Raw genomic sequence first — 24,289 nt, 5'->3', positions numbered from 1 at the left:
ATTTGGAACTTTGGTCATCTACACAAAAACAGTATCATCAAAATTTATATATTGCATAGTAAAATCATGTTTGGTTTGAATACTATTTTTATTTTGGTATTCTCAAAATTTTCTTTATATTAATCTCAACTTCTTTTTTTTTCAAAGATTAATTGGAAAAAAAAAATATTTCATATATGTACTTTTTAAGACCTCGTGTATCTTTTTTCTTAAATTTTGTTCATTTTAATATGTAAGGGGCGTTTGGGACATACACTTGGTCATTATAATCCTAGGTTATTATAGTTGAGTTATAATAGTTTGTGTTTGAGGTATAGATTATTTTAGTTTGTGTTATAATAGTATGTGTTTGAGGTGTAAACTATTTTAGTTTGAGGAAGAAATAGTAGGTAAAATAGTAAAAACTATAGCAAATAGCAAATGGGGTTTTGAAAATAATGTTGATTGTAGCTAATTTGGAGTTTGAAATAGTATTTACTATAACAAAAGGTGGTTATTATAGTCTTTATGATAGTCTTGCTCCAAACGTCCCCTAATTTTTTGAAACATTCATTTTTATCTATTTAATTTGAAAAGGTGATCGTTTTGATTCAACTAATTTTAATTTTTATCTAAAATTTCTTTCACGATTTTAGAATAACTCTACTCTCAATATACTTTGAAAATATGACAAGTAGAATAAGCTAGGAGGAAAATAAAGTAGGCAAAAATTAAAACCTAAATTTTAAAAATACTAAACAATTATTATTCTTTTTAGGTTTCTTACTGCATCTGTTTTGTTCTGATACATATTAAATAATCAATTGATCCAAAAATTTTAAGTTAGTAAATGAAGACAAATTTAATTATATCATCTAACTGTTAATTAATATGACAATAAATTATATGGCCAAAAAAATTCTCCTCATTATGCATTTTGGGGGGAAATTGAGGCTCTTAAATTATTTCTCCTACTATTGAATCTGTATCTAGAACAAGCCCCCCACTATATATTAATTGAGGTAAGGACAATTTGGGTATTATAGTAGCTAGGCTTGCATATAGAAGTCTAATTTTCATTTTTATTTTCTCTCTCTCTCCTTCTTTCCTAGTTAATTAATTTTGAGGTCTTTGAAAGAAGGAAGAATTGAAAGTGATTTATAAACCAAAAAAGATATTAAATGAATCCATTAAACAAAGACCTGTGGAGCATATCTAATATCATAATCGGTGGTTGAAGAAAATGATTGCTGTGTCACAATAGCAAATTAACATCCTTTAACCCGAATGTGATTTACATTAATATGTTTAAATTATAAAATAACATTTAATACATATAATTTATTTATTTAAGCATTTTAATTCGTATATAACTGATTAATCTTATAATTTTATCAAATAAAAAATTTTAACAATTACTTCTTCCCATTAATTCTTTTTCTTCTTTTCCTTCTTTGAGTACTTGTTTCTACAATTCAAATCCCCCGTTTTTTTTCTCTGCTTTAAACTATTTCTAAAAATAATTAAATAAAAAAAAACATATTTAAATAACTTATTCAAATAAAAATTTGGAGAGAAAAAACTTTTGGTCTTTTTTTTTTAAAAGTAACAATTTAGTCTCTGAATTTTTAATGTTGTAACAATTTAGGCATTGAACTTTAGTATGCTACAATTTAATCATTGTACTTTTAAATTTATAATAATTCAATCCCTTAGGTAAATAAATTTATCAAAAGTAGATGTCAAGTTTATTATTATATGATGTAGACTTTATATTTTATAAAAGATATCGAGTCTCTAATTAGCTTATTGATTTATTTAGGTAAGAAATCTCATTAAGTCATAACAATAATTTCTACAATATGGACTAAATTGTTACAATTCTTAAAGTACAATAACTAAATTGTTACATAGTAAAGTTCATGGACTAGATTGTTACAAATTAAAAGTTCATGAACTAAATCGTTACAAACTAAAGTTTAGGGACTAAATTGTTGATGGAAGTTTATGAACTAAAAATATCTTTTTAACTTAAAAATTTTAAACAATTTCACCATAATAAAATACGATATAATTATTAGAAATATAATAGGATTTTTTTTTTTAAAAAAATACAATTTGTGAAATAATTTGAAAAGAGAAGAAATGTTAGCGAAATGGACAATGGCAAAAAAGATTGCTAAGAAAGGAAAATAACAGTAACGGAAGGGATTATTAAAATGAAGAGATTTCTTAAGAAAAGGGGATTAGATTAGATAAGTAGGGTAGGTGATTTAGGTCTAATACGAAAGAAAAAATGATATAGGTCCACAATTATGAAAGAGTCGTGCATTAGTAAACAAAATGTCGACATTTAATTTAAAGAATTAATTAAAATTAGGCAACTAATATTGAAAACAAAAAAAGAAAAAAGAAAAGAAAACCAATGAGAAGACGAAATCAAGTTTAAATCTAAAATGGTGTTTTGAAAAAAGGAAATTAAAAAAAAAAAAAAAAAAAAAAAAAAAGTCAAAGCAAATGACTCGGTCCCACGGGTGGACAGTCAACATAGATCCCGCGGGTACAGATCTGAAACGTGGTGTCTTGTAAAGTGAAAGGGGAGGAAGGTGGGCCCGTAAAGAGACCGGGCCCACTCCCGGTTGGCTTGAGAGAGAGCCGGGCCGTCAAATTCGTTGACTTGGCTCTTTTACGAGACCTTCGACCTTTTACGTTTTTTTCTTTTTCCTCACGTGGAACGCGCCGCAGGATTCGGGGCGGTGGATCGGTTTCTTCTTCCTCCAGATTTAATGAACCAGTCAAACTCTTTTCTTGACGAAATGTATCCCAAAGGCAAAAAAGCAAAAAAAAAATCAAAAAATCAAAATCCTCCACCCATGACCCACTCTTTCTTTCTTTTTTTCTTTTTTTGTTTCCCCACGAACCGGCTTTCTCAAACCGGGTTTGGGTTTTAAGATCCGGTATGGACACAAAAAAGAAATAATAATAATAATAAAAAATGGAGACTGGAGTGCCAGGTGGCAAACTGACGCACTATCTGATGTAATTAAACTAAAATCTTACCTATTCCGTAGAAAATCCCAAATCCAATTTGGTCTTCGTCCAACCCTTTTTATAGCCGAATGCATTGCACCGGTAAAAGACTTCACAGACTCTTACATCTCCCCCTCTCTCCTAATTTCCTTTCCTTTCTTTTCTCCTTCTCTTTCAATTCACTTATCTTCTTTTACTTCTTTTCTCCTTTTTGATTTATGGACAAAGGATGGGGTCTTACCCTTCGTGATTCTGATCAGTCAATTGGATTCTTCTCAAACAAACCAACACTGCCACCACCGCCAACCACTGTCAATTCCTTTCAAAGAATGTTTCAAGGTTTAGAATTCCCCGGAAAACTTGGCCGGACTGACGACACCGACTCTACTCCGCCTCTCCCCGACGAAAATCGGTTGGTCGTGAACGAGGTCGACTTTTTCTCCGCTAAGAAAAGACTGGTCGATGATCTGGAGGCCGATCAAGACTCCAAACCTTCCACTACTGCCATCATTAAAGACGATAAAGCTTTGACCGCTCCCAGAACTTCCTTCAATCTCGTTAATGTAAGCTTTATTATTAATTGATTAAATTCCTTCGATTTTCCCAATTTTGCTAACTAAATTTATTTTAATTTAGACTGGGTTGCATCTGTTAACTGCTAACACCGGAAGCGATCAATCAACGGTGGATGATGGAATTTCTTCAGATGGTGAAGATAAACGAGCCAAAAACGAGGTAATTTAAGTCATTTAATTAATTTCATTTTGATTTTTGTTTGTGATTGATTGTATTATCCAAAATTATTGAAAATTTTGAAATTGGGTGCAGCTAGCGCAGCTGCAAGTGGAGCTTCACCGTATGAACGCTGAGAATCACAAGCTTAGAGACATGCTAAGCCACGTGAGCAACAATTATAGTTCTTTACAAATGCATCTGTTGACATTAATGCAACAGCAACAACAAAATCAGGCCTCCGAACCAGCTCATGAACGAGAGGTAATTAAAAATTTCAATTTGGTTTCATAAATAATATATCAAATAAAATTGATTGAATAACAAAAAGAAATATGGTTTTTGAAAATTGAAGATTGGGGAGAAGAAATCAACGGAAATAAAACATGAAGTTGGAAGGGTAATGGTACCAAGACAATTTATGGATCTAGGACCAAGTGGGAACACGAACAACAACAACATAGGTGAAAGCGATGAATTATTATGTAATTCCTCATCCGATGAAAGAACCCGTTCTGGGTCTCCATTGAACATCAACAACAATAACACCGAAACCGCCCCCAGAAAAAGAGATCACGCGGAAATCATGGCTCCTAATTCCGATCACGAAAATTCCAAAAGATCCAACCCTAGAGAAGATAGCCCCGAATCAGAATCTCAAGGTTGGGGTCCGAACCATAAGCCCTCCCGGTTCAACTCTTCTAAACCACTCGACCAATCAACCGAAGCCACCATGCGTAAAGCCCGTGTCTCCGTCCGTGCTCGATCCGAAGCTCCCATGGTATACCTATTCATTATTATTTTTATTTTCAATTTATTATCTAAACCCTTGTGTGTGTATATATATATATATAATTAAAATAATTTAATCTATGTAGATTTCTGATGGGTGTCAATGGCGAAAATATGGCCAAAAAATGGCTAAAGGAAACCCATGTCCACGAGCCTATTATCGCTGCACAATGGCTGTGGGTTGCCCAGTTCGCAAACAAGTATGTATTTGTATTTCATTGTTTCTCTTTTTGGTGTGTTTTATATGAATTAAAATAATAATCTCATATCTAATAAAATTTTTATTTTTTGATTTTTAGGTGCAACGTTGTGCTGAAGATAGGACTATATTGATAACAACTTACGAAGGCAACCACAACCATCCACTTCCGCCTGCGGCGATGGCGATGGCGTCAACCACGACGGCGGCGGCTACCATGTTGTTATCAGGGTCTATGTCAAGTGCGGACCATAATTTAATGAACCCAAATTTATTAGCTCGAGCCATACTTCCATGTTCTTCAAGCATGGCTACAATTTCAGCTTCGGCTCCATTTCCAACCATTACGTTAGACCTCACTCACACTCCAAACCCACTACAGTTTCAAAGACCCGCCACGGCGCCTTTCCACGTGCCTTTCCCCGGCGGACAACCACCATCCGCCGCCGTTGCCGCCCAATTGCCTCAAGTTTTGGGACAAGCGTTGTATAACAATCAATCAAAATTCTCGGGGCTACAGCTTTCTCATGAGATGGGAGCTAATTCATCTCATTTGGGTCATCCTCAAATTACACAACCGGCGACTCCGGTTCAGCCTGGTGGTGCTTCTTTTGCCGATACGTTGAGTGCCGCCACCGCCGCTATCACAGCCGATCCCAATTTCACTGCCGCTCTCGCCGCCGCTATCTCCTCCATCATCGGTGGAGCTCATACGAATAATAATAGCAACACCAATACCACAAATAATACTACAACGACAAACAACAACAACGGAAGCAACAACAACAGCAAAAATAGCAATTTCCCTGGAAATTAAATTATTAATTAGACCCATCAGAATTACGTTGGTTAATTTTTTTTTTGTTCGTCCTCGATTCCTAGTGGGAGTCGGTTTTTGTTTTTTTGTTTTTTTTTCCTACTATTTTTCGTCATATCCATCATGGGGACGGATAACATGTCCATACTTTTTTTTGTTGTTAATTTGGGGGGAAAAACATAGAACACGGCTTCATTATTCTTTCCAATTGTTTAAATTTGAATAATATTAATAATATATATCAATATATGTGAAAGCGAAATATTTAAAATTAAGCAGGCGGAGAAAAAGGAAAAAAAAAAAAAAGAAAAAAGATATGAATATTATGTCCAAGTTGCGTAGGTCTATTAATTTCAAACAGTTTGAATAAGAAAGGTTGAATTGGGATTTGAGAGACGTCAACATAGAAGAGAAGACAAAAGAATAATCGTCTAAGTCGGTGACATATTCTCCATTGTACTCCAAAGTCTTACAGTCAAGAATATCGGCCAACTCCATTTCGACACGTAATGTATTCATTTCTTCTTTCTCCAAACCAACCCCTAACAAAAATATTTCCAATTGACCTTCCAGGCAACTACCTGCTTTATCTTCTCATTTTATTTTATTAAATTTATTCAAAAAAAATTGGGCAAATATCTCTTAATTAGTATATCCAATTTACACCCTATTCTAAATTTTTTTTTCATGTAAAACTTAGGTTTTGTATCAATTAAATTCTAAAATTTTCATAAGCCTAATAATTTAGATTTAATTACATATTATTATCTTTAAAAATTATCCATACATTGATTTTCAAATATCTCAAAAAAAATCTTTGATTCATGTTTACGAAAATTTTGGAGTTTAATAGATATAATTATAAGTTTCACATAAGGTTTTTCTAAACGGGACATAATGGATGGTGTAAATTGATAAATTCGAGATTTAAATTGATATAATTATTAGTTCTTTAAATTGATACAATATCTAATAGTTTAGGTATATAAATTAATATTTTTTCAAAGAAAAAGTATATTGTTTTTTTTGTTCGGGACTTGGACGAAAATTGAGATATGAAATTGTATTATGGCAACCTAAAGTGAATTTTTCGATTGAAATGTAGGAGAAAAATATGTTTTATAATTGAAAAATTTTCAATTTATACTCATAAATTTGGATTGTATCCATTTAAGCTTTGAACTTTTGTAAGTATATCAACTAACACCCTCCTTTAGATTTAGTTCAAAAAATATCATGAGAAAGATATTATTGTTTCGGTTATATTTTTATATTGTTATAAGTAAATCAATTAGATAATTTATTTAACTATTTAAAAATTGCTCCTACATTCAATTCGTAAACATGGTAGATTTCTTAAAATGTAGAATAAAATGAATCATTTTTTTTTAAAAAAAAAAAAATCTTAATAGATAATCTAAATTACTTAGATCCCATTTGTTAACCATTTTGTTTTTGAAAACTAAATATATTTTCTGTCCATTTTTTTATAATGATTGGTATCTTTATACATATAATGGTCACCCGTTCTTAAAATGGTTACTAGTAAATGAAAGTTTAGAGTTGCAATTGAAATTATAAATATACATGCAATATTTGTTGAAGTGAATGATTTAAGTTGACGATATATTTACAAAAATTAAGAGTAGGACACCAAAATTCAAGAGTGTAAACAATATTCAACTATGTATCTCTAAATTTTAATTTTCCACGTCTCTCATCTGGAAAAGATGATGAAATTGAGTGGGTGGTGGAGATTGTAGGGGAATTGGGTTTTTGATAATTTAAATTCAACTTCCAAACCAACAAACGTGTGGTGAATTAATGGCAATTTGATTTTCTCAAAGACTGATAGAAACGTAACTTACAAAAACTTTATTGCCTCACCGTACCTCATCCATTCGTACCACACATCTTTTATTTTTATTTATTTTTTTTCTCTTTCTCTAATTTTGATAGCAAATTAAATAAATAAAAGTCTCCTTCGCTTTCTTTCAATGCACATGCAGCCATGTGAATCCCTAGTTTGGATTTTATCTTAATATTTGTTCTGAGTCTTCTGACTCAAAAGATTTTCATGTTTTCTTGAATTTATAGTACCGTTTCAAAGTAATTATTGTTTGTTCGGCAAAACCGCTTTTGTTCTCCATACCACTCTTCTTTTTCTTTTTCTTTTTTCTTTTTTCGTTTAATATGTTTTCTAAGTTTGTTTCTGTGTGCTTTTGGAATACTACAAACAAGAGTTTGGTACGGTACAATAATTTTCTTAACCTTTAATAAATTTTGTTGTGTTTATTTTTTTAAATATAATTTTTAGTTGTTATACATTTAATTTATACTATTAATGAAGCTTCTTTTCATTTTTTTTTTTAAAAAAGTTCTACTATTAATAATTGTAGTTAAATAGTGATATTTTTTTTATTGATACACATATCCCATCAAACTACTCTCCTATTAGGATTTTTTTTAATTTGAAAAACTTGATCTAACTAGCCTGCAAGAGAGTTTGTACCGTAGTGTTAGTAGATTGTTTATTTCAACTAAATGCATATACTATTACTTATTTTTCAAGGAGGTAGAATTAAGACTATTTATAAAGTTTATGGTCTCAGTCCTCACAATGACATGGTGTAAGTGTAGGTTTGATTGTTGTGGTTAAAGGATTTACTCTTAAGTTCGACTTCATGATTACCTTTTTTAAGAAACAGAGTGAGCTCGATTGAACTGATCAAAGACTCAAAATCACAACTTCTAATTTGTAAGACACGTAGATTTTCAAGAATTTCTTTAACTTTGTTAGTAAGGTGAATCATAAACTATATATTTTATAATATTATTTTGTTAGAAAATCTTAAATTTTTGTATTGACACTTTTTTTCAGAAATCTTATAATGTAACGTAATTAGTATTTAAAAAGAAAAAAGAAATCCTCAAATTGTGTAAAAAATTTTAAAAAAGAACTCAAGTTGTTGATATTTTAATACTTTGTTTTGTCTCTCTCGTGAAGTTTTGAAGTTTGTGAGAAGATTAATAAAGAAAATATTAAACAATGTAGAAAGAAAAAGTACAATCTAAATAGTGCTCAATGTGTAAGACAAATCAATCATATGTACATATAGGTCTTTATTGAGGTCAATAAACTTTGTCGTTCGTCTTTCCTAAGATCTATTTCCACTAAAATTATAAAACAAATTTCACACATAATTTAAATGGTCGAATTTTTATACCACAAAAAGAGAAAAGTTTAAAACTTACATGCTAAGATGTACCACACCTAACTTTTGTAGCACTCCCATATAAGTTGTTTGGGTCAAGTTTGTTTTCACATTTTTTTCTTTTTTCTACTTCATTTTTTGCTTTAATTTTTTTTACTTTTCTACTAATGAATATATATATACTTTTTACACGTTTATATTCTGAAACAACGTTATTGACCTAAAATTTAGGAGCTCCAAATTATTATTATTTTTTTTTAAAAAAAAAAAACTTACAATTTAGAGGCCCTTGCGAATACATAACATGAAATTTTTCTCTCTCTCATCTAATTATCTTCTCAACAAGAATGTAGTTTAACTGACATATTGTTCATACTATCGACCTCGAGGTCTGAAGTTTGATTCCCCCCATGTTTCTTTCGTGATGTGAAAGTTTTAGCCACTACTACTTTATACTAAATTTGGAGTGTCTTTTTTAAAGGGCTGTATAGATTGGGATTTCCAAAAACGATCGTCGATTCGCACCCATCAGTAGTGTTGTCCATCCAACTGTCATTTAGTGAATGTATTTTCGTTTCCGTTCAAATGTGTTTAGTTGATTGATTATTGTTTCATGACTTTTTTTTTTTTATTATTATTGTTTAGTTGATTGATTATTGTTTGTGTGCTTTAACCTTCAAATGTATTTTGGTTTGGGGTCTATCGGTTAGATTTCTGTCACCAATAAACTTGAAGAATGTTGAATTTGTTTTTTTGTTTTTCATGAGTAAATAAATGCATTGGTTAACTGTTTTTTCTTTGGTATTGTTGATTAGTCTATCAGTGATAAGTTCTATCATTGATATACATAATGGATGTTGAATTTATTTTCATGTCATGTAAGTAAATGTACAATTTCACTGTTTATTATTATTATTATTATTATTATTTTATTTTTTATTTTTTGTTGATGATCAGAGTCTGTTATTGATAGGTTGCTATCATTGATAGACTTGGAGCATGTTGGATTTATTTTTCATGAAAATGAAGAAAAGTTGTAGTTTCATTTCTGTTTATTTGTTGTTTAGTCGATAGACTATTGCTAGTTGGCTTTTAGACTTCAAATATGACGTTGATTGGGGTTTATCTGTGATAAGTTTCTATCACTGATAGACTTGAAGTGGTGAAGTCTATCGGTGGTAAGATATGATAAGTTTAACACTGATAGACTTAAGTATTTAGTTTGTTGACTAAAGTGGTTATTATTATTCTAACAGATTGATAATTGAAAAAAAAATTATGGAAAGCGAACAAAAAAAAAAAAAAAAAAAAAGCAAAAAGAACCTTAGAACTTGAAGAACCATGAATAAAAAAAAATGAAAAAAGAGAAAGTATTAACTATATATTTACTATATATCTATTTCTAAGTTGTTTTTTTAGAATATTTATAACATATATTTTCTTTTTTGTTTAAATAGAAAAAAAATTTCTAAAGAAAGTTGGAATTCACTTTGAAAGTAGTTTATGTCAAAATGGGAGTAATAGACCATATTAAAGGTTTAGATTCTAGGTGTCTATCTTTGTTTAAGGAAGGACCATTTGCGCATCTCTAGGTTTAAAAATGTTCAAAGTACCTTTACAACTTCTAGTACATTTGATTAGAAGACAATGTGTCTTTGCTAATAACAATGTTCTTCTTTTTAACATTGAAGGTAACATTGTAAAGTTTGGGTTGAGGGATTTTTGTTTGATTACTGGATTAAATTGTGATGAATACCATGTGGAAGATGTTTTAGATGAAACTGAAGAAAATGATTCAGGAATTAGACAAGCATTTTTTAGAAATGATACTAGCATCACTAGGGAAAATGTAGTTACTGCAGAAAGAAAAATAGAAAAACTTGCCAATCTTTATTTACTAGAAAACTTGTTGATTCCAAAACAACGTCATAATTATGTGGATTGGAAGCATGTTAATATGCTAATGAGGAGAAGTTTATGAATTATGCATGGGGAAGAATGTCATATAGTTTTACTGTCGAGTTTTTTAAGAAATCTATTAAGAGTAAAGAAAAACCAGCTGCCTATTTGCAAGGCTTTCCCGTAGTTTTAGCTTATCAGGCATATGAAATACTTCCTAAAATTTCTGAGGGGTTTGCTAAAAGAATAGGAAATAGCTTTCCAATAATTTTGAATGGGGAAACAACAAAGCATCTTAATGACAACATCTTCTCGGAATGAAATGTAAGCTTCTAATTTTTTCATTAGTAATTGTGAAAAAATGTAAACTTCTATCTTGCAATAAATAGAGAAGATTGAAGTGGAAATCGTTCATGCAAATTGTTTGTACTTGCTGAAGTTTTGTTGAAAACCTAAGAGGTTGAAGAAGTGTTCTTCAAGTTTCTGCAGTGAGCTTCTTCTCCAAATTCCCTTCATTCAAGCTTATTTTGAGTCCCACGACTCAATCTAAGGCTCCAAGAGAATAGTAGGGAAGACCTTGAGGTGGGTGGTTCACAACAAGATTTGGAGAAGATTTGCAGAATTCGAGATTAAAAAGTTCTACAAATGTATGTTTTGAAACCCTATTATTATTGTACGAGCATGCTTTATTATAGGCAAAACTAATGAATTAGAATGTTTATTCATCTTTTTTGCTTCTGCTGCATGCTGATATAATCCCACAGTTTGCCCCTCTCTTCTTGTCTTTTAAGTTTTACTTCTGGCAAATTACTTTATCCCTTTTTGCCTCTTTATATCTTAGATTACCTTTTTTCTTCCTCTTCTCCAAAAAATTGTTACTAAATCCTCTTTTTTCCTACACTCATCTATCAAATTGTGAGGTTTGTAAATTCACTCTACTAAATTTTATTTTTCTTAAAATAATTTTAAATTTCATTACTATTCTCATACTATCATATATATATATATATAGTTTTTATTGTTGTTTGGGAAATAAATAACCAAAAACAGGTAATGTTCACTCAACCAAATTTCTAATTTTTTAATTAAAAATAAGTTATAGATCCATATTCTCATAATATTCTATTTTTTCGTAGTGTTGTCGGATAACAAATAACAAAGAAAAGAAGGAACGCTGTCACTTTGAGGAAAAAAAGTAAAATCGCTATTGAAATTGTGAGTATACTTTTTATTTACTAGTTTTTTGTTTTTAATCTTTTTTTAATATTTATATTATGCTAGATATTCCATTTTAATTACTTATATATTGATGTTGTTAGTTTTTGAATATTGATGTTAGTACATCTATCCTGTTAACTTTTTTTTTAATAATCGTTGAATTCAAGAATATTTATATATTAATGTTAGTAGTTTTTTCTCTACAGTTTAATATTCTTATTTATATTATGTTAAATCTATCTTGTTAATATATATATATATTTTGCAATTTAAATAATATTAGATTTTGTCGATATTAGTGTTATTTTTTTTAATACTAGTGCATTTTAAAAAGTTTAGTTTTTTTTCTTTTTGGTTATTTAATCTTATTTTTTTTTATTTTATATATTTCTTATAATATTCAATTGTTTTAGTATTTAAGCTTTATGTTCAAAGTTTTTTATTGGTTTTTTAATATTTTTAATATTTTTTAATATTTTTTTCATTTATGTTTGTATTTAAGTTTGATCGTTAGTAAAATTATTAGTAATGTATTTTTTTTTTTTTGTAATATTCTATTTTTATTTAAAAAGTTTAGTATAATAAAAAATTATTAACTTGAGTGAATTTTTATTATATATATTTCTTCTAATATTCTATTATTTTAGTATTTAAATTTGAGGTTCAATGTTTTTGTTATTTTTCTAAAAAATATTTTTTGTTTGTATTTAAGTTTGATAACTAGTAAAATAATTAGTAATGTATTGTCTTATTTTTGAACAATTTGTTGAAATGGTAGGAATGACAATTGGTGTAGATATGAGAGCAAATCAATTAGAAATAGTATATAGACATCCTAATCTAACACCATCAGGATCAGTAAGGTTTATGTCATTCCTTATTCCTAATGAACAAGCAATGAACATGTTTTCAATCGCGATGTCACTCTCGAATTTAGTGCATTTATATGTGTTCGCACGAGATTTCAAGAGAAATTTATTTCGTGGAACTTGAACTTTGTATTTGTATTAATTTTGTAGAAAGTGAGTACAATTTTTAATACATAATATTTTGATACTTTCAAAATAAATTATAGTCTTTAAGTTGGTTGATTTTCTTAGATGATCGGCCTTCGGGCTTGTTGACCTTCTTAGATGATCGAGTTGATCTTCTTAGATGATTGACCTTTGGGCTTGATGATCTTCTTGGAGGATTAGTGTTCACACGAGGCCTCCGGAGAAACTTGTTTCATGGAGTTGAACTTGAGTTGGTGTTGATATTGATGTTGATGTTAATTTGATGCGATGTAGTTCGATCACTAATACTTGATTCTCTGATTCTCTCTCGATTGAGCTGATGTGCTTGACTTGAAGAATGAAGGTACTGAAGGAGTTTTTGTGAAGTGCAGCTTCAGGAGTCTTGGGAGTCTTCTACTTGTTGATGAATTCTCTCTGGGCTCTCTGAATGTAGAATTGCTGATCTCCTACAAATGAATAGAGCTTCTTTGTAGAGTTCTCAGGTGGGCTTCATGGGTTTGAGTTTGGTTAGCCCATGGGTTTGGGCTTAGTTGGTTCATGGGCCTGGCCTTCTGGCCCAATTAATTGGATTTGGGTCTGATTTCACATTCGGGTCAAGTTCAACCTATTTTTGGGCTTAGTTGAATTTTAACCTAAATAATAATATCAAATTGGATCAAATTAATCTTATATGATTCAACGGTCACGATGAAACCACGTGGCGTCATTGGACTTTGTCTTCAACTTCAATTCGAGACACATGTCCACTCCTAATTGGTCCCAAATTTGATGATTTGAAATTTGGTCATTAATTTAGTAAATGACGTGCCAATTTGTGATTGGTCCAAAATTTCTCCTGCAACAATATGTTAATGTGAGTCAAGTACGGTTGGATATAAACTTTAATACAATCCTTTAGTCAATTTGAAGATCCGACTCAATGTATTGACCTTTTTCCTGAATCAGTTACACCACCTTGTGATTATGAAGATATGGTGGCTAACAATCAATACAAGAATTTTAGAACAGAAATAGACGATGAATTCGAGGAGTTGGATTTTGATGGTCGTGAACATGAGTTACCTTTAGATACATTCAATGATTTTAATATGAATGTAATAGATAACATTTGAGAACACTACTCAATTGTAGCCTTTGTGGATGTTGACAATATCCAATTGTATAAGAGATAATTTGTCAAGACAAAGAAATGATACAACATATAGTCAAGTGTTTTGCTATTAACTGTCACGCGCCATATGAGGTTATGGAATCGATACCGACGATTTGAGCAATTCAGTATAAGAAGTGGGAAGAAGTTTGCAAATGGAGACTTCGTGCAACAAAGAAAAATCGCATGGCTTGTTTGAAATAACTAAGTATGTTGAGCAACATACATGTTTTTACTCAGAACTTAGTCAAAGTCATGTGCAGTTAGATTTTTTGATGATTGCACTAGAGTTTTGTGATGTTGTAAGAGAAAAACCATCCATCAGCGTGGCACAACTCGAGTCCAACATAAAAATAAAATTTGGATATCATGTTCCTTATCATAGGGTGTAGGAGGTCAAAAGAAAGACGTTGGCTAAAGTGTTTGGTGGCTAGGAGGAGTCATACAAATTTTTGCCCCAGTCGCTGTATATGGTTAAGCAGACCAATCCAAAAACGTGTGTGGAATGGAAAGTAAAGGAAACACCAACTGAAGGACATGTCATCCGTACTTCCGTATTTTGGGCAGTTGGCCTTCGTATAGAAGCTTTTAATAGATGTCGACCGGTGATTCAAATTGATGGTACCCACTTGTATGAAAAATATCGAGGAAAGTTACGGATTGCTACATCCATTGATTCAAACGGGCATCTTCTTCATCTTGTATTTGTCGTTGCAGATGAGGAGTCTGCATACTCATAGGGATGGTTCTTGAAACATTTGAGAGATATTATTATACATGAAAATGTATGTTTAATATCTGATTGACATGCTGACATTATCTCAGCAGTGAACAATTCAGAAAATGGTTGGACGAGACCAAAATATCACATTTGATTCTGCTTACGACATATTGTCAGCAACTTCAACAAGAAATACAGATTTAATACATTGAAGAATTATGTTTATCATGTCGGATGTTAATTCCAAATACGAAAGTTTAATTAAGCTGTTGAGGACATCAAACGAATAAATCGGAGTTAGATGAGTTTTTTTTACAACATTGGTATTGAGCAATAGATTCAAGCACACGATGGAGGATTCGGGTATGAGTGGATGACGAAAAATCTATTAGAGTGCATCAATGGAGTTCTTAAAGGAGCTCAAATATTGCCAATAAATGCTCTAGTTCAAATAACTTTTTTCAAATTCATAAACTACTTTGAAAAAAGAAGAGAAGAAATAAGAGCTGATTTAGAGCGTCGAAATGAATACACCTAGTAATATATATATATACACATTATGTAATCAACATTTTTTTTCAAATATACTTGTAATACTAAGTGAGTAAATATTCAGGTACATGCACGAAAAAAATTGAAATGGGCTACAAAATCTAGTAAACATGAAGTACAGTCATACGATTAATATGAAGGTGTATTTCATGTGAAAATAGGACGTCACGACCTCAATGATAAAAGGGGGAAATGTTCAAATACTGAGGTTAAATAGGTCAGAGCAGTATTCTTCATGTAACAAGTGGCAAGCATTTAGTATTCCATGCTTACATTTTATGACAATTTGCTCACAATTTAACGTGAACTACTAAGATTTCATTGAGGACTACTATAAATTGTCAACATATAATGCATGTTACTCTCCTTAACTTAAACCTGTACCGCATGAAGATTATTGTATCACGCATCCTAATATGTCTGTCATACATCCTGACCCATCGTTGTTTTGGAAACCTGGTAGATCAAAGAGTTCACGATACTATAATGAGATGGATTGGACAAAACCAAGCGCTCTAGTATGGTGTGGATTTTGTAACCAGTTAGGTCACAGCTGAAGGAAGTGTCCTTCGTTACAACGACTGGCTCCAGACAGCTAGAGATTTTTACTGTTAATACTTTTACTATAATCAATATTTTTATTATAATTTATTAAGTTGTACATTTGTTTTATGTATTACTCGAGAAATAAATAATTTTTTCCTTTAGATCATGGCTTTAAATCTAGGATTGATTGATCCAGATGTTTTGTACGATCAATCAGTTCATCGATTAACAGTATGCGAAGATCGTATATTTGACGAGATATATTGTAAATGTCGAGAGGCGATTGTTCATCGCACTGTCTCACTCCACCCTCGAATACTACCATTACATTGTACGTCTTCATTTTTATGGAGTTGCTAGATTGAGATTTATTAAGCTAGATTGACATTTCATCATAACACTGATCGAGAGATAGAGGCCTGAGACGTATACATTTCATGTGCTCACTGGAGAGTGCACTACCATTCTATAGGATATAGAAGTATTGTTCGGGTTACCTGTTGATGGAGAGTCAGTTATCAGAGTAATGCACGATTACTGCTAAATATTTTCAACTGTTACCCAGTGTGACCCCACATGCTGATAAAATAAAAGAACCGAGGTTAAGTTTAACATGGTTAGAGACACAATTTCGTGAGCTTGCTGATGATGTAGATGAGAAAGCTGTCATGAGATATACATGAGCATATATACTACAGATGATGGGTGGAAGTCTATTTTCTGACAAATCAAGTCACTTCGTGCACTTGATGTTCCTACCATTGTTAGTCAACCTCTATGACACAAGACGATATTCTGGGGGTGGAGTATGTTTCGCATGACTGTATAGATAGGTATGCAAAGCAACAAAATTCAACGTTCATGAAATCATTGAGCTTCTGATGCTTTTGCAATTATGAGCTTGGGAACAATTTCCAACAATGGCTCCACAACTCCAACATGAGAATGATGATCAATTAGTTGGACGAGCCTATGGTCCTCGATATGTTATTGAAATTTAGTTTAATTTAATAAATATTTTTATACGACTGATATAGTTAATTTTAAATCTAAAATATTAATTTAATAATATAGGTGGAGAGAGAAATTTTGTATAACTAGGTCAGCTACACATGTAGTTAGTCCATATAGATACATATATGATTTGTTTAAACATAATCATGTACATGAATACTGAACCCAATTGAATTTTTTATACATATTTTTAATGTACATGTCTTTAATATTTTTAATATAATATTTTATGTATCAGATTATTTGGGAGCCTTACAAAGTTGTCATTGACACTTTTATTATTTTCTGTACAAAATGGTCAACACATATGGCAGACGATAAACCCTTTCATATGTTTTTACATTGGTGAGTGAAATTTGCCTAACAGGGTGATCAGGCAATTTTCTCTCCAAACAGGATGTCCCATTGGAATGGAATAGTAAACCTCTACTGCATGACATCGACCTAAGAACTAGAGATTGGTTTAAAAAGTTGCACATTTGGTAGTGTGATGACACTGTCGTGGAAGGTTCATTGTAAGGAGATATCCAATTGGGCAATTTGATAGAGATGCAACTCAAAATTATATCAATTGGTACAATATTGTTACAAGGTGCTACGTTACTCGTTCAGGAGCAACTGTGGGACATCTAGTACGTAATTAAATATTGTCTAATTAATTTTTATTTAAATTTATTTTAAATATTGTTTCTTTATAATTCACAGAGATCAAATAAAAATCGCTTTCGTGATGTTGCAAATTATCTAAATCAGGTCTTTACTATATGCAGTAATAACAAGAGCTATATGGAGAAGATACATTATATGTACGATACACTTATTGCTTTTCCACCATTTCTTAGGTGTAGGGTACGTGCTCGAGTAGAAGAAGATGAGTATGATGACGTCGACTACAATGTTGAAGGATTGTCTCCTATGACACTGATGCAAAGCCAAACTAATTGTGTTAGTCCGATGATGATGATGCCATCTTTTGGTTTAGGATATTATGATTCAGAGGCTAGTCTATTATCTTCATGCATGCATGGACATGAGCGTGGCCATGGAGAGCATAACGAATATTTATACTATGAAGCGCCTACAGATGTATAAGATCCACCAGAGCAACATCAAGAGGAACCAAAGTAACCTAGAGTTCAAAGTCGATAATGAAACTCAGCTCGAAATCGACGACGTCCGTCTTGTGGAACACATTGATTTTTTTGTTATTTTTTTTAAATAAATGAGAATCATTAAATTGTTGTACTGATATAAAAATTTTAATTTACATTTTATTATTTTCCAATTATGAATCATAGTTGTAATATGGAAGAAAAAAGATAACTTGTTCTTTTCTATAATATCTCTTAGAGTTAATTTGGTTGGGTTTTATCTCCTAAAACTCGTGGTATGTAAACAATGGAGCTTATTCTGAAAATTAAATAAGGGTGTTTTTTAATAGATCTATTGCTTGAATAGAAATCCAATAAACTTAAAAGTCCATTGACTATTGGATGGGTACTTGAACTTCATGTGGAGACATAAAGGTGGATCAGGTTCGAGTAAATAGTCAAAATGATCTATAGTACATGGATAAGGTTGGACACCTTATTCTGGTAACACTATTGGATACGACCTACTTTGTAGTTGTTATAAGGAGTTGTAAAGTGCTACAAACGAAGTAATCCTAATTCGTTCATGTTGGATATGAGGAGTAGTGGTGATCTTGTGCAAAAGAGTTTGTACAAGATCGGACCACGAAATGAGTCACTCTTACTTTATAACGTTGTTTACTGTTTAAGACTGACTATTTCAAAACGATGACCTAGGTAACTTGACCTTAATCCTGAGCTAACTATGAACTCCTGTTTATTCGGGATTGCCCTAAAATTTTCATAGGTGAGGGTTGGCTCAACAGCGCCGGCCCGATATGACTGCCATTTCAGGGGTAAGACTGGATAGATTCCTGGGGACATAGGGTGCAATAGGGAATTCACTCCTACTCGCTTTAAGGATAGTAGAGAGGTTGTTCCTTTAAGTGCTAATTCTGGGGCTTGAACAAGGGATCCCACCCTCGCATTTGGCATGAGAGGGACTCGATTTTATTATTGGATCACAAAAAAAATTGTTCATTAGGGGATCAGTGGGGCCTTAAGGAACAAGAAGTAATTTCGGGGGTAAAACAGAGATTTGACCCAACCGTTATTACGAATAACCTATGAAGGGTTAACTTACTAATCATGGTTATATCGAGTGGACATAATATATCTACAGTTAGGGGAGTTCAACTATAGGCTTTAGTGAAGTGACCCATTAGTTAACGAATGAGATTAGATCGATCTAATGAGTTTAGTCGATTAATCTCGGATCGTTGGAGTCCATGATCTGTAGGTCCATGAGGTCCCTCTACTAGCTCGGAAATGGATTAGCTCTAGAGTAGTGTGATAAGTTAATTTGAAACGTTCAAATTAGAATCAAACGGAATTGGAGAAAATATATTTAAATATATGAAGATGAATTTGTGTAAAAATTAATTTAATATTAGATATTAAATTAATTAGAATTATTTAAATTATTTAAATAATTATTTATTAATTTTATTAGAAAATTAATTTTTTAAATTAACTTGTAAAAAAAAATAAATTTTGATTTTAGAAATAAAATATTATTTTAAAATCAATTTTGGATTTTTGGAAAATGGAAAAAATTACACAAACTTGAAGAAATGGGTTTTTCATCTTCAACTAGCTTACTTGGAACCCACCTTCTCCTTTGCTTTACTCAAGCATGAGCTGCATCCCATGCATCACATCTCTTTGCATGGTAGTCTGCAATATATTGAAGAGATTGGAGTGAAGAAAGACATGAGAATTGATCGAATTTTTGCTGAAAAATTCGGATGAAGAAGGTGTTCTTCAATGGATTCTGTTCAGTGAGTTTTCTCTACTCTTTGATTCCAACTTATTTGGAGTCCCACAACTCAATCTAGAGCACCAAGAGGATAGTAGGGAAGATCTTGTGGTGGTCTACACAAGGATTCAGTGGATTTTGCAGCTGGAAATGGAGATTTCGTTGGTTTGGCCAAGGTATGTTTATGAAACCCATTATACTCTGTTTTTAGCAAGTTTCTTTTCAACCAGATTAATGAATTAGAATGCTCATGGATCCTTATTTCTTCCGCTGCGTGATGGTCATCCAACAAATTTTACTTATCATTAAGAAATACAAGGATATTCTTATCAAGAAATAGAACGGTAAATTTGCATATGTTACTTTGATTAGGAAAGATAAATGATTAAATATTTTGTTTAGGGAAGGTAAAGGATTAATATTAAAAAAGAAAAAAAAATAATACTTTGTTCAACATGTAAAGGATTAAAATTTTAAAAAAAAAGAAAAAAAAGAAAAAAAGGATTGAGTGTTGAAAACTCGACCATTGTTTGTCAAATTTTGAACACTCAACAAAGAGGAAGTCGAGCATTTAACCCTCGACTTACATTCAATTTTTTTTAAAAAAATCGTATCGGTCATATCACTAAACTACAATATTTCTCAAATTACGTTCAAACCTACAATATTTCACTAATTATTTATCAAACCTACAATATTCATCCAATTTAATCAAGAAGAAATGTATTTAACATGATTTTTTTCCATTTTCAATTGGAGAGAGAAAATGCATTTAATATAATTTTTTCCATTTTCATTTGGAGAGAGAAAGTGACATTTAATATGATTTTATTTTTCATTTCGTTTTTCATGTTGATTTCTGATATTATGTGTTATATTTCATTGTTTGTGTTCGTTGATTTCGTGATTCGAGCTTACGAGTGTATTGTATAAAATAATTGAAAAAATAAGTGTAAATATGAATGATGCGTTGATGCGTTTATGATGCGTTAGTAACGTATTGATGCGTTAGTGATGTGCAACAGGACGCATGACACTCCTCTATTGACGTTCAAGTTTTCCTGAATCAGATCCAAGTATAAATCCAACTCAGGTTCCTGGTAAGTCCAGGGTCGAACTCAGGGATTCAGATTAAAGCTAACGCAGACCTTGCGTTGTAACTATTGTAGAGATATCCTAATTGTATGGAGAAATGAGTTTTTTTACACTAAGTTGCTGTGTGTGCAAGAAGATACAAAAGGTTCGAGTAGAGAATGACAGGTCGTGTGAAAATGGAGTTTGATGCAAGTGATATGGGTCGATCTAAGTTGGATATACACAAACAAGAATATGATGTGAATGAGATGACTTGATTATCTCCGTTTATGTGTTAGACTCTATTCGACATTTCTCAATGCGAATATCATACAATACCTATCTCTAGGATGTATGTGTCAAACACATGATGCAATAAAACACCAGTGCGTCTATCTCTAGATATACTAGGTGTTCTAACTTGATGCTGGCTTACTTATTCTCTCGAATAGTTTAAGCTAAAGATGATTTTACCAATTGATTTAGTTGGCTTAAGCGTTCGAAATGGAATTTTTCATGAAGTATAGATGCATCCAACATAAACAAGAAATAAAGAATGGCAAAGTATGATAGAACAAATATGTGAATTTATAAAGAAACTGATTGTCTTTACAAAACCAATACTTAATCAAATGAAAAGATGAAAGCGATAAGTAAGATGAAATGAAAGAAGTCAAGCCGCAGAGTACAATCTTTTGTCCTCTTTGGCTCAATTCTAGTCGTGTACAACCACTTGTATAAGAATTGGAACAAATGTCTCTCTCTCGAGCTCAGCTTCCTCCACTCCTTGATCGGTGATGGTGGTGGTTGTCTTCCCTCTTGTTCTTCTCGGCACCACAGCATAGCTCTAAAGATCTAAAACTAAGACTAAGTTAAAACTGAGACTAAAAGCTGAGAGTTGAGAACTTGGAACTTGGAACTCTTTCATCTGGTGAGATTTCTTCTATTTATAGGTGTCGGTCTTCTCCAACTTGATGATGGACATCATTAAATTCCATACCCTTGTCAGTCGCTTGACACTCAGATGATTTTCAGACGCCGGCAGCTGCAGGTGTCCATGCTTGTAAGTGGTGATTTGACACAAACAGCCTAAACCATCTTTCTTGCGTTGAATCCCTCCGACGCATGCCTCATGCGTTAGACTTTTCCAGCGAAACTTTTCTTAATCATGCATTTAGCCTTTTGTTGAGATCCTGAAATATCATGAGTTAGTACTGCAGTGTTTTAGCAATAAACATTCTTTTGCATGAGTTTGATAGTGTTCGACTAATTCCACGCGTTTCTTCTAAAAATGATGAGATTTTATCATTAAAGACCCTAATTGTTCTAACTTTTGAGCCACAATAACTTGTATTTCTACAAGTTATCAGTTTGTTTTGAGTATTATGTGATATATCGCATGCCTGTAATGTATTCCATCGTTTATTTGGAAATGTTCCTACAAATATATCAAATATAATGGTAAATATATTTGATATGTACTCAAGTACGACTCTAATTTCATGACAACTTGTTAGTTTTTCTAGTGAATTCACGGTTTTTTTTAAATATACCTTAGAACATTGTATATACTAGCCAATATATGAAATATAAATATACTAAAATAGATAATTGTATCCATATGGCAGTGCAATATAAACTACAGTATATTTCAACATAGAACATATATATAAGTGTACATATCATAAAACAAGAAATCTAAATACACAATCATCATCGTTTATATAAAATAAACGGTTATATATATATATATATATATATATAGATATAGATATAGATATAGATATAGATATAGATATATATATCTACCTACCCCGTTGCGTCGTCGACATGATCTACTTACCTCGTCGTGCCGTCGATCGGATTTTTTCATCTCATCACCGTCGATCCGATTTCTCTCCCCGTCGTGTTATCGATCGCATCTGCTCGTCCCATGCTGTTTATGTCGTCCCGTGTCATGCCGTGAGTTCACTTTACGTCCGTCGTCTCCCATCGTCAGATCTGCTCACCATAAGTCGTCCGTCTCCACCTCCAACTCACACCGCCAGAAGGAGAAAAGAGAGGGAGGGGAAAGGAGAAAAGAAAAATGGTCGTGAAGCATGGGGGAGAGATGATATATGCATGGAGGAGATACAATTTCAATGTTTTTTCTTGTGGAAAAAGAATATATGCATGGGGGAGAGAGAATATGTATGGGGAAGAGAAAATTTATATATATATTTGTGTGTCTAAATTGTAAATATTCACTAATATTAGTAGAAAAATAAAGTTCAATAAATCTTTTTTTTAAAAGAAATTAAATGTTCAAGACATTAATGTAGTATAACTCTTATTTGAAGGCCTTTCATGTCAAAAGCCCTAAATTCAAACACATTCCAAGATTTCCTTTCATATTGGTCCATGAATTTCCACAGCTCGGTATTCAATTCTTTAACCGTTGTTTGATCTATGGGCCCATTGGCCCAGTAGTAGTTTTAAAAAGGAGAATCATATTGGGCCGTGAATTTCCGCAGCTCGGTCCAATTCAATCTTTTTAACTGTTGTTGGTCTATGGGCTCATTGGCCCACTAGTACTTTCTAACAAGAGAATCATATTAGGCCGTGAATCTCCACAACTCGGTCCAGTTCAATATCTAACTATTTATCATCCATGGGCCCATTGGCCCGCTAGTTTTAGAAACAATCGTACCTAGCTAATTCTTTGAGAGAAAGTTCTCTCTCATTTACCTCATTTCCATGACAGCTCCACACATGTTCCAAAATATTAGAAGTTTTATAAATATTTTATTTCTTTAAAACACTAAATTTTTAAATTGAGCATAATTTCTCTTTTTCTCTAATTCAACCATGGGAAGTTGGGATTCAAAACCTTGCCACCCAACTCGAGTTGAGCTGCATTAAATTTAACAGTCGAATTGAACAAGAAATTACAAAAATCGAATATTTGATTCCAACCAGAAACATAGATTTTATTTTGAAATCAATTTACAGTAAGAGGAATAAGAACGTTTGGTGTATATGTTTGGAATCTTAAGCCTGAATTTATTAAGTCCGGACGATCAAGCTATTGTAATTTTATTTAATCTATTATTTTAATAATTTGATATTTTAATTTCACCAGATTTTGAAATAAAATTTCATACACTTTTGTCAGTTTAACTAATTTGAAAATGATCATCTTTTTTACCATAATACGCTAACTTAAAATTGAAATAAACTAGTATTTTAATATTAAATTCAATTATTGAAAAACTATATCTATATCTATATATATATATATTATCAAGTTACATTTGAAGAATAAAAAAATCATAAATTTTGAGTTTTAATTTTATTTGGTCTCTAAGTTGTTTTAAACATGTTAAACATTTGTGTTGAAAAAATGATTCTAAGTCTTCGAGCTAGTTAAATTTGACCAACAAAAAAAAAAAAAAAAAAAAAAAAAA

The 24,289-nt window shown here is 31.7% G+C and overlaps 1 protein-coding gene across 1 annotated transcript; it reads left to right on the top strand.

Moving 5' to 3' along the window:
• Positions 1 to 3,101: 3,101 nt before the first annotated feature.
• On the top strand, positions 3,102 to 5,805 carry LOC120072510 (putative WRKY transcription factor 31). The gene is made up of 6 exons (XM_039024887.2): positions 3,102 to 3,572; positions 3,646 to 3,744; positions 3,838 to 4,005; positions 4,097 to 4,522; positions 4,620 to 4,733; positions 4,833 to 5,805. The coding sequence occupies exons 1-6, from the start codon at positions 3,228 to 3,230 to the stop codon at positions 5,547 to 5,549; spliced, it is 1,869 nt and encodes a 622-aa protein (XP_038880815.1). The 5' UTR covers positions 3,102 to 3,227; the 3' UTR covers positions 5,550 to 5,805.
• Positions 5,806 to 24,289: the final 18,484 nt, after the last annotated feature.

This window comes from Benincasa hispida, chromosome 3 (assembly GCF_027475165.1).
Source record: "Benincasa hispida cultivar pf3 chromosome 3, pf3_genome.v1.1, whole genome shotgun sequence".
In the NCBI taxonomy this organism is placed as follows: Eukaryota; Viridiplantae; Streptophyta; class Magnoliopsida; order Cucurbitales; family Cucurbitaceae; genus Benincasa; species Benincasa hispida.
This window is presented reverse-complemented; position numbering and strand designations above follow the sequence as displayed.